The sequence below is a fragment of the Rhinoderma darwinii genome, chromosome 2 (genome assembly GCF_050947455.1).
Source record: "Rhinoderma darwinii isolate aRhiDar2 chromosome 2, aRhiDar2.hap1, whole genome shotgun sequence".
Lineage (NCBI taxonomy): Eukaryota > Metazoa > Chordata > Amphibia > Anura > Rhinodermatidae > Rhinoderma > Rhinoderma darwinii.
In genome coordinates, this window is record NC_134688.1 from 110594688 (window position 1) to 110606763 (window position 12076).

The window sequence follows — 12076 nt, forward strand, 5'->3', positions numbered from 1 at the left end:
CACATGACATTAGAGGAATGATTGTTTTCCCACAGTGTCCTAATATACCCACATTAGAAGTGCAATTATGGGTGGGTACTTAGAACTTTTTATATTAATGCAACTTAAAAGTATTGGGTGACCTCAGGTGATATGGGTGCCCTGGTTTATCATTTCTTCTTTTTGGGTGCCCTATTTTATAAAGCTAGATATATAATAAAACTGCAAATTTTGACTAATGATGAGTGCAAGTGGTTTGAAATAATAGAGTGGGCACGTTTCTTTGTTAAGATAGACCCAAAATATAAATGAGTTGAAGTTTGCTGGTCTGTTTATCACATACTCATAACGCAAACCAATGAAAAAAACATGATAAATAGGAACTTCACTCAAATCTGATGTTAGCCCAATCCCTGAGAAGCATTAACACTGTGATTCCTTGTGATTTCATACTCACTGGACTGCTATAAGAAGAAAATCCAGGGTAAGCAATTAACATTTTTGGACAAAGTATCTTCCTAGTGTAATATATTTTCAAGTTTTAAGTTTACCCTATTTATTGTGGATCCAGACCTTTGCCACCGATGTTCATACAAGATTTCTGTTACATATGACGTTACATGATTAGCCAAAAGTGGAAACTTACAAGGAATTCTTTATTTAACGTATGCTTTTCATTTTGTATTGCACCGAGCAGTAGATTCAGGCAACCTCCAGAGGATATTCTTCTGGAGTCTCCCTTTAAGGGAATAGTTGCAAAAGATTAAAGGTAAGAGGGAATTTCCAGTGATTTTAGGGCAGTTATGCATGAGTGGGTGGAAAGTAAAGCAAAAAGCAAACCATGCTATGCACTTCCGAGAAGACCAGTATGAGAAAACGTGTATAATGCAACAGGCAGTTGTCAAGTGCAAAACAGATCTTTTTGGTCCCAGTTTGCAACCAACAACTTGCAAGAAATTATTTAAAAAAATCTTAGAATTGAATATATCCCCTTCATACCCATTACATTTGCAGCATTACACAATGAAAAAGATTAGCTTTCATTGTAAGCTGCCTAAATGATAGCAGGTCTCTTTTATCTAGTACAATATGACACATCATGATTCGAGCTGCCACTAGTTTTTTTTCATAATCACATAGGAATAGACCCAAACACTGAGGTGCCAGATTGACTAGATGTAAAGACAATGGCAGTCACTGCAAGACTAAATGCAGAAATAAGACATAAAAGTGTCAAATCTCTAGCGGCTTAACTAGGTTTGGATAAAGGGAGTGGTAGCATAAATACTGCACTATCCCCAAAACCAAATTTTGGTCTGCTTGTACCCTTGAGAGAAAGAAAAGAGTTGAATATGAGTAGTTAGAGGACAGAGAGCCAAAGTCTTAAGAGCATCCACAACGATCTACCACCATTCCAGGAATCTTGCCATAAATAATTTGTTGCTTGTCATTAAAATATAGCATATTAATGGGTGACATTTTGGTAGGGGTACAGCATGGACCAGCAGACCCCCGTGGATTCGCTTGTTGGACCAGATGAGTGTGGGGGTACTTTTGCATGAACATGTACTCGCACTGGCCAGAACAGTAGTTGGCTTTATAGCGTTTGGGAGCAATAATCCAGTCCCAGCCAAAGGCCTCAAAGTCGACAGTAAGCGGGTAGCGACAGCAACGTGACTCAGTAGAGTGCTCATCGCAGTCAAGGCCCAAGTTTCGCTTTGATCGCTTGTTGTTCTCCATAACACGCAATTCCATAAAGGGGTGCTGTATGGGAGGGAAAATAAACATGTTTGAAAATAAAGCTGTGTGGAAAGAAGAGAAGACTGAAAAAAAATTAACAGTTCCTATCATGTATTTATAAAAACGGTAATATTCACATTCCTAAAGCTGGCAATAAACGAGGCTATGTATACCATTGAAAAGAAAAATCATTGTGTTTTGTGTTTTTAAGCAATTTTGTTACTGACTTTTATTTAAAAAAAAATTGTTTTACTTTTTACGATACGATATGTGTCCTGAATCCATAGAAGTTGTATGGTTCTCTTTCAACTGATTACGTCATTTCAGGTGAACGGACGGCTTGGCTGAAAGCAGGTCCTGCGTGAGAGTGGGTCCTGTGTGTCTCTGACACACAGGATCCAGCTAATATCGATATTTGCTAAATCCTGTGTGTGATAGACACGCAGAATCCGCTCTCAGCCGAGCCGTCATTTTTGCTGAACTGACAGTATCAGCTGAGAAAGAACATACAACTTTTATGTATAAAAAAAATTAATAAAATCAATTAGAAAAGTGATTAAATACATAAAACACATTGATTTTAAAATAAAATTATTCCTTTCAAAAGTAGGATCAGCCTTAGTGGAGTAGATCAATTGCATGTCGGATCGTTTGTACGCACATGCCAGACTAAACTAGAAGATCTGAGCAATAAAGAAGACAGGCAGCACTCAAGGGGTGAGGATGAATCACCAGTGGTTTAATCCAATATGCAACGTTTCGGCTTGTGAAATCCTTTATCAAGCATAATAACAGTTTACACAAGCCGAAACGTTGCATATTGGATTAAACCACTGGTGATTCATCCTCATCCCTTGAGTGCTGCCTGCCTTCTTTTTTGTACTATACGTTTGGGGGGTAATTGGGACCATGCCCTTGGTTTGGCGTGCACCATAAGGATCCAAAAGAAACAAATAGGAGTGCTATTACCATCTCTATTTACTAAACTAGAAGATCAGCGACATAGTTTAATAAAATGGTGTAAAAAATTCTGCAGTACACGGTAAACAATGAAAGAATATCATGTTGTATCCCTGGTGCAAAGGAAGATGGTAGTGGTTGCCTAGGCAACCATCTAATTCTCACACATCTTAGAGGCCCTTTAGAAAATGATAGCAGTAACCTGACTGGTTGCCATGGGCAACTACTTCACTTTTGCTTTGCACAAGTTTTGATACATCGCCATTGTTCCTACAGGTTACAACTTTTTCATTTTTTTTCTACTAAAACTTTCCCTTTCTAGTAATTTGTATTCGCTAATTGGCAAGGCTTTGATGCAAGGAAGCAATTTATGTATTGTGGTCATCAAATGAGAGGAAGACAATCATCTTTCAACTACTTTGATGTCATTTTTCCAAACACATCATGTTCTTCAAGAATATGGTATTTTACCAATATATTTCCTTTTTTTACTGTACAATATATTTTTGGTGTCTTATATAAATGCTATTTTATATATCATACAAAAGTAATCAAATTATTAATATGATTGATTATACTTGATTTTTCTGCTATTTAACAGAAAATATACCCACCAGGCCTTCTGCTCCAGGTCCAAGTGATGTGACAGCAAGATCATTTCCATTGGGATCAAAGGCATTAATCTCAATACCCCAGTTGTTGTGTGGCTGCTTGAACCAGTTTTGTAGCACATGCTTGAAATCAATACTTTGCCAATGGCCTGTACGGGAATGTAAGTCAATCTTCAAAGATCTAATGCGAATGTGCTTGCTGCCTTCTTCTGTTATAGGCTTCAGGCGCAGGATCTGCAGGTAGACTGTGGAGGTGTGCTGCACAGGTCGCAGGTAAACCCACAATTGGGCTTTTACAACCTTGGTGAACATAATTTTTGGGCTAAAGTTAAAATAGCAGCAGTAAGGATTCCCATCCAATCTCACCACTGGGTCCGCTGAAAAAGGGAAAGAAAGAGTAGCAATGAGAACGTTAGCAATTGCTATCATGGAAATCTTAACAAAAATATAGGTTTTGATCACTGACTCCCCACACAAACTTTTCTTTCTCTAAAGAAATCAAACTCAGAAACCCTAATTTGTGTCTTCAGTGTTCTCCAACCATCCCAAGGACACTCTTGCTTATTTTGTCTTTTCCCTTGTGGTTTTTGCTTTATGTTGTTTTTTACACAACATAAAGTAAAAGTTTTCTCGAATTTCAGATCTAGGCAAGTTTTTACTGTCTGCTAACAAATGACAATTTATGTAACAATATTCAGCAATATCTAGAAGACATTTGTCATCAAGTAGTAAGATGGTGTGGTGCTGAGGTCCCCATCTCTTCCTGTTCTCCGCCTTAAGGCCAGAAGGGAAAAGAGCTCTCAGCAGAAGTACCATCAAGTACTGCTGTAAGCTGTTATCAACCCCCCCTTCTCCCACTACTATTGCCAGGTCAAACCAAGTGCATTACAGATGTAGAGGCAACGAGTTCAGATGGAAGGTAAAGAAACTTAAAATATGTGGCTAGTATGTTGCGAAGAAATGTAAAAAAAATAAATATTGAGAAGAACTAATTTTATAAAAATGTCCTCACTATTAGACCTGTGAATGTTCATTGGTACAATGAACTTTCTTTTGAATTATCCATGGTCTATCTCTTTAAGAGAAAACTTGAAATCCTGGAAAATGAAATGGACATCACTGGCATTAAAGATTGATAGTCTTTTCTCATTAACATTAAATGTATAAAACATTACAATATTTTGAGACAACAAAGTAATATAGAGGAACACTATAATCTAGAGAATATAATAATTTCATAAGGTTGGTTGCAGGGATAACTACAGTAAAACTGAACCTGCAACTCACAGTCTTCTGAAGCTTTTCAATAGCAGACACTTGGAATGTATTGCTGTAGTTGGCTTTAAGCCTTTTCTTCTTACAAGGTTTCTGCATCCTGAAGCCATGGCAATGATTTTGAACAGTTTGTCTCTATAAAGGTTAAACAGAGCATGACAGCCCTGGACAAACTGTTAATCAAACATGAGAAAACTCATCCTGTACTTTTGTCCATGTAATAAAATGACGAGGATAAAGATGCTAGTATAAGTGAACATGTCTGGCTTTATTAGATTGTTTTCTTTTTAGAATTCTTACATTACGTAAGTGATACTGCCCTATTTTACCTATTTAATAACCCTCACTTTTCTTATTCATCCAGCTTTTGCAATCACTTTTTTTTCCTTCAAACTTGTTTCTCCACCTCTCCCTCCTTCTTTTTCTATGGCAGATCTTAGTGGCACCAGTTCTTCAAGAGACGGAGCCCCGAGGGACAGACGAAGGGACATCTGTTTCTAATAAAGTTTCTGGTGCAGCAGGCCGTTTCAGAGCTCCCCGAGGAGTAATGAACACTGGGGAACAGAGCCAGAATTCCTCCAGTATGGAGCCAAGCCAAACAATCAACTCATCAAAGCCCAGAGAACCAAAGACAAGAGGAGAGGGCAAGTGAAACAGGGGGGACAGAAATAGAAATGTTGAGTGTACAGTATAAAATAAAAAAAATTAAATAGTAAGACAAGAGAAAGGAGGAAAAGTAGAAACAGAAAGGAAGAAGCACAAAGAGATTGTAAATTAGAAAAAGGTATAGAAGAAAGCATGAAGGCTAGAAGAGAAGAGGTAAAGAAATATATAGCAGAAAAGAAAAAGAGCAGCAAAGCAACAGAAAAAAAGAAGACATAAATAGAAAGCGAGAAAGATAGGAAAGACATTAAATAGTAAGACAATAAAAATTGGAAAGATAAGGAGCGAAAGAGACAAATACGTTGTATTTAAAGGAAAGTGGTGGGAGGGAAGGAGTTGGAAATGAGTCAAATGTCCATCTTTGGTAGATTTGCTATTACAGTGGTTTAGACAACCAATGTTGGCTTTTTGACAACATCAGTAACGTGCATACACGTTGCATTGAATACTATGGATGGGTGCTGGAGATCTCCAGTCACAAAAATCTCCAAAAGGTTATTTGGAAGAGTTAGGGTGCTCTATAGTGTATTATTCTTCCTCAATTTGGGAATTTGTAGAGGTCCAGGCTCACACCCACTAATAACATCTCCCTTTTCCCTTTAATTACTATTCTCTCTATTATAAGCAAATTCACTTTGAATTACACCTTCCCCAACATTGGAATTACTGTTTATAGACATAGAACAATTCCCTCATGAATATAGAATATAGAATAGTGATAGCTAGACACTGGAAAAGCCATCATATTCTATCCATCTCTTCATGTGACCGGCTCATGCAGCTTTATGTTACCACCCCATGTGTATAAAAAATTGCGAGAATATTGTACAGAACAAACACTGTTACACTTTGTGTCTCCCTTATTTCCTCATAGATTGTAAGCTCTAGCGGGCAGGGTCCTCACTCTAGTTTGAATTGTAAATTAACTTTGTCACTATGTAATGTCTGATATTGTTTGTTTCATGTAATTGTAAAGTGCTGCATTATATGTTGGCGCTATATAAATAAAGATTATTATTATTATTATTATTATTATCCATCATGGATATAATCCATATGAACACTACTACTACTACTACTACTACTACTACTACTACTACTACTACTACTACTACTACTACTACTACTACTATGATCACTACTACTAAATCCTATTAAAGAATGATAGCCTCTAAACACAATATAGTTCTTTTATTTAATAAATCTTGGAAATGCTGGATATAATTCATATCTGTGACCAAATTACCAACCTAAATATTTCTAATTCTTATTTGATATCCTGAGATTAGGGTGTTATTTGTATTCATTTCTGTATGTGTATCACATTTGTTGTTTTAAAGTTTATTTTCACCTTTTATTCATCCACTGTACTTCATAAAGCATTATGAGTACATAGACGAAATACTACCCAAAAAATTTATTTTTCCAGCAGATCAGTTTCACCCGAGCTACTCATCTGATCAAATTCTTCAGAGACTCTCATCTTTAAATCGGAACTCTATTGTTTGTGTTGAACTTTTACCTTCTATGTACATTGAATTCTGTAACTTGAAAATCCATAATAAAAATTTACTGTTTAAAAAACAAACTACTTGGATAGTGTATGCCTATCATTATTAAATAAGTAGAAGTACAGTTCTACGAACGGAAATTTTTCAATAAGATAAGAAATGAGACATCATGCTACCAAGCCTGCCATTAGAGCAGCAGCAAGGATCTTGAACTACATGTAGTATTATATCCATCTAACTTGTAATTATTCCATTATTATATAAGTATTCTGCTGTGAAATTACCCAATATCACTAGCATTTCTGGGTACAAAATAATGCTAAGCTCCTTTGAAAACAACAGTCCATAGTTTACCGTCAATGATCCCCACGTAAATTGTAAATTAATTTTGAAGGGTGTCCAAATGTTCAGATGGCGTTTGGACTGCATTTTCCACCCCGACTGAAAAGTATATTTGTGGAGATTTATTAAGACTAGTGCAAAAAAATGTTGTGCAGCTGCCTTAAGCAACCAAATCTTTTTTTTCTTTGGAAAATAAAGTAGAAGTCAATTACATTCCTTTACCTCATCCCTATAACCTCTTCTTATTTTATATTTTGTTCTTTATAGCCAGCACTGTCTTCTGCATACAGTGAAGGAAATAAGTATTTGATCCCTTGCTGATTTTGTAAGTTTGCCCACTGTCAAAGACATGAACAGTCTACAATTTTAGGCTAGGTTAATTTTACCAGTGAGAGATAGATTATATTTAAAAAAAAAAACAGAAAATCACATAGTCAAAATTATATATATTTATTTGTATTGTGCACAGATCCCCTACCAACCATTAAGAGTTCAGCCTCCTCCAGACCAGTTACACGCTCCAAATCAACTTGGTGCCTGCATTAAAGACAGCTGTCTTAAATGGTCACCTGTATAAAAGACTCCTGTCCACAGACTCAATTAATCAGTCTGACTCTAACCTCTACAACATGGGCAAGACCAAAGAGCTTTCTAAGGATGTCAGGGACAAGATCATAGACCTGCACAAGGCTGGAATGGGCTACAAAACCATAAGTAAGACGCTTGGTGAGAAGGAGACAACTGTTGGTGCAATAGTAAGAAAATGGAAGACATACAAAATGACTGTCAATCGACATCGATCTGGGGCTCCATGCAAAATCTCACCTCGTGGGGTATCCTTGATCCTGAGGAAGGTGAGAGCTCAGCCGAAAACTACACGGGGGGGAACTTGTTAATGATCTCAAGGCAGCTGGGACCACAGTCACCAAGAAAACCATTGGTAACACATTACGCTGTAATGGATTAAAATCCTGCAGTGCCCGCAAGGTCCCCCTGCTCAAGAAGGCACATGTACAGGCCCGTCTGAAGTTTGCAAATGAACATCTGGATGATTCTGAGAGTGATTGGGAGAAGGTGCTGTGGTCAGATGAGACTAAAATTGAGCTCTTTGGCATTAACTCAAATCGCCGTGTTTGGAGGAAGAGAAATGCTGCCTATGACCCAAAGAACACCGTCCTCACTGTCAAGCATGGAGGTGGAAACATTATGTTTTGGGGGTGTTTCTCTGAAAAGGGCACAGGACTACTTCACCGCATCAATGGGAGAATGAATGGACCTATGTACCGTCAAATCCTGAGTGACAACCTCGTTCCCTTCACCAGGACATTAAAAATGGCTCGTGGCTGGGTCTTCCAGCACGACAATGACCCGAAACATACAGCCAAGGCAACAAAGGAGTGGCTCAAAAAGAAGCACATTAAGGTCATGGAGTGGCCTAGCCAGTCTCCAGACCTTAATCCCATCGAAAACTTATGGAGGGAGCTGAAGATTCGAGTTGCCAAGCGACAGCCTCGAAATCTTAATGATTTACAGATGATCTGCAAAGAGGAGTGGGCCAAAATTCCATCTAACATGTGTGCAAACCTCATCATCAACTACAAAAAACATCTGACTGCTGTGCTTGCCAACAAGGGTTTTGCCACCAAGTATTAAGTCTTGTTTGCCAAAGGGATCAAATACTTATTTCTCTGTGCACAATGCAAATAAATATATATAATTTTGAAAATGTGATTTTCAGTTTTAAAAAAAAATATAATCTATCTCTCACTGGTAAAATTAACCTAGCCTAAAAATTCTAGACTGTTCATGTCTTTGACAGTGTGCAAACTTACAAAATCAGCAAGGGATCAAATACTTATTTCCTTCACTGTACATGTCTCCTGTGATGTACCCCAAGGCTTCAATAATATTTTCTACAAATATCATAGCAAGATTTTCTAATACATGAAGCGTTACATAATGGAAATGTCTTCACAATAAGTTTACGCCTTTCATTTCAAATCTATTTTGCAGAATGCGATTTTACCCTTATCATATAAATAGTTGACCTTTCTTTTTATCAGTTCTTGTTTTCGTATTGCATGTTAGTAACAAATATGGTAACCAAAGCCATTTCTAAGAAATCCTTTTTATAAATATGCATATGTTGACATTACTATTTTTATATGCATAGTTACAATATTTTATTTGCTAAATGAAAAACATAAGGCAACAAGCGCATTCTGTAAAAAGTTCCATGTAAACAGGAAAACATTTCATATAATTCAATTTATTTTGGAAAAGTATTGCATGATATTTAACAACACTTTATCTCATTCGGATAAAACTTGCATATAAATGAAATGATGTTTAATGCAATAAGTCACATCATTGTTCTTTGCAGGAATGTTTTTTACTTTGAAATTTGACTAAATAAAAACATAAGCGTGTTACTGGAAAATTTATAATGTACTGATAGTTTGATATATTACCTTACTTGACCCGTTTTATCAAGATATTGCCCATACCCGCCATCTGCAACACCAACTTTTAATTGGGGACCATGAAGTGGAAACCCTACCGGTAAAGTCCATACATCCTTGCGGGTGTTAAGGGTGGAGAGCAGGGGATTCCTTAGTCTCTGCACCCAAGGTTAGCCTGTGGCAGCGCAATAACGGTTACTGTGATTTAGTCTCTTCACCTGCTGCCAAACTTTTCCCGCGCTACCTTCAACTTCACTTTTGCCAAGTTCGTTTTAGTGCCACTGAATTCTATTCCTGTTCTGCTGTGCTAATCTGCATTACAGCTTGTGAGCCATCACCCAAGCTCCGACCTACAGTAGCCGGGGACCGCCAACCAGGCACGCCCTTGCCTATGCTTAAGGAATTGAAAGATGAATATGTGCAGCTAAGATGAGAGGTTCAACAATTATAGCATCCAAAGGTCTTTGCCACCGCACCTTTTATTGAACCTCAGCCAATGTTACCTCCAGTGGCAGACCTGGATGCGCGTAGACCTGAACTTAAGGTAACCTTATCAGAGGTACTTCCAACCTTTTATCTACAGCTGCTGCTTGCTCTTTTACCTAAAGCCCCATACCTATTAAACTACCCAGGTAAAGGTGGGCACCATAATTATTTTGCTGTAAGGCGACAATCTGTCCAGGGCACAATAATTTCTGAAACAGGATAGCCCTCTCCTCCTTGATCTCAGTGTCTTTCTGTGTGGTGCCCTTCATGTCTTCTGTGGGGGTCGCTGGCTGCCGCAATGACCTTTGATAACCCCCGCGGAACTAACAGAGTCTACAATTAGCTTCCTACGTCAGGGCCTAAGGCCTGTGGAAGGCTACATTATGGAATTTCAAAGGATTTCTGCCGATACACAATTGGACAACTCTGCACAGGTTCTAATTTCATATAGGCTAAGCAACGATCTCAAGGATGAACTGGCTTGCATTAGGGTTCCAGAAGGTTAATTTTTACCAATAATGATTTACAACTTCTCTTCTATTGTACAGCCATTAACCATTCTGACCAGTTCCAAGGCTCCCTTTGTCTGGTCCCAATTTGCTCAAGAAGTTTTGATGACCTCTTCTGCAGATTTACTACAGCAACACTACTCATTCATCCAGATCCTTCTTTACCAATAATTGTTGAGATAGATGCATCCAAGCGATCTGTTGGAGCTATCTTTCCACAGAGAGCGGGATCAGGTCTTATGCATGGTATTGCCTTCTGATCCCCCTCCCCCAAATGGGAGCTGCTCACCCATTTATAATTTTCACCGACCCTAGAAATCGGGAATATCTTAGAACTGCCAAAATATTAAGAGCACATCAAACTCGGTGGGCTCTCTTCTTTTCCAGATTTTCATTCCAAATAACTTATTGTCCAGAAGCGAAGAATAGTAAGGCTGATGCCTTATCCCGTTTTCGGGATCACTCTTGACATCTAGATTTTACAGAACTTCCTTGCTACCTTTCATGACCTGATAACCCTTCTTAAGGATTCTTCCTCACAGTCTGCCTCTGAAATAAGTAACCAAGATAACTGTCAATTGAAGGATAACCTTCTCCTCCTTCGGAAGCAAATACATTTCTTGCTGGTCATGGAGAAATAAAAAAAAACACTGGTTTAGTATGCAGAACCTTCTGGTAACCCCGTTTCACATCGAACTATAGATCAATTATTAAGTCCTGTCTTATCTATGCCTGGAAAAAGGCCTCCCAAATAAAACGTATAGGACTTATCCAATCTCTCCCAGTTCCTTCTAAGCATTGGAGCTCAATTTCGATTGACTTTATTACAGACTTTTCTGCTGTCTGAGATTACATGGCTCACTCATTCCCTTAAATGGGTTGTGTCATGAGAGACATTTATGGCATGTCCGCAGGATATGCCATAATGTTTGATAGCTGCGGGTCCGAACTCCAGGAACTGCACAGATCTCCTGAATGGGGGTCCCCTGAAACCATCATGCCTGGTGAAGGAGTCGCTGGCCGCCGCATCCAGCCAGGGAATCAGTGCATAGCAGGACAGGTTTAGGGAAATAGGTGCGGTTCCCAGAGGTGTCACCTGTATCTATCAGACATTTACGGCATATCCACAGGATAAATATATGGCATATCCACAGGATAAATATTTGTCGTGACACATCCTTTAAACTGTCTTCCATCCACTGCCAAGACCGTTGGAACCTTCAGAGAAATTGTTAAGCTACATTGTGTTCTTGAGATCATTTTTTGATACCGTTCTTTTGCTTCGGCTTCTCCCGAATGTTTTTCATTCAGTAATTATTTAGACTACTTTCCTGAACTACTGTTTCCACCCCCACAATAATTACTGCCAATCACTGGTAGACAGGATATCTCTGCACCAGTTGTACAGGATTAATGAAAAAAATTTCAGGATAACATCATCTGTATCCAACAGTTACTCTGATAAGCTCAGGAGCGTTACAGGATTCACGCAGACCAGAAAGACAAGATTCATCTACTGTAAGTAGCAAGTTGGTTGA

At 38.3% G+C, this 12076-nt stretch overlaps 1 protein-coding gene across 1 annotated transcript in view; it reads right to left on the reverse strand.

The window, feature by feature from the left end:
* Nucleotides 1–620: 620 nt before the first annotated feature.
* GDF11 (growth differentiation factor 11) overlaps nt 621–12076 on the reverse strand; it is a 160244-nt gene continuing 148788 nt past the window's right edge. The window contains exons 2-3 of the mRNA XM_075852112.1: nt 3294–3667; nt 621–1743 (exon numbers count right to left, since the gene is read on the reverse strand). Of these exons, the coding sequence (XP_075708227.1) occupies nt 1363–1743; nt 3294–3667 (755 nt within the window). The 3' untranslated portion in view covers nt 621–1362. The remainder of the gene's footprint in view (nt 1744–3293; nt 3668–12076) is intronic.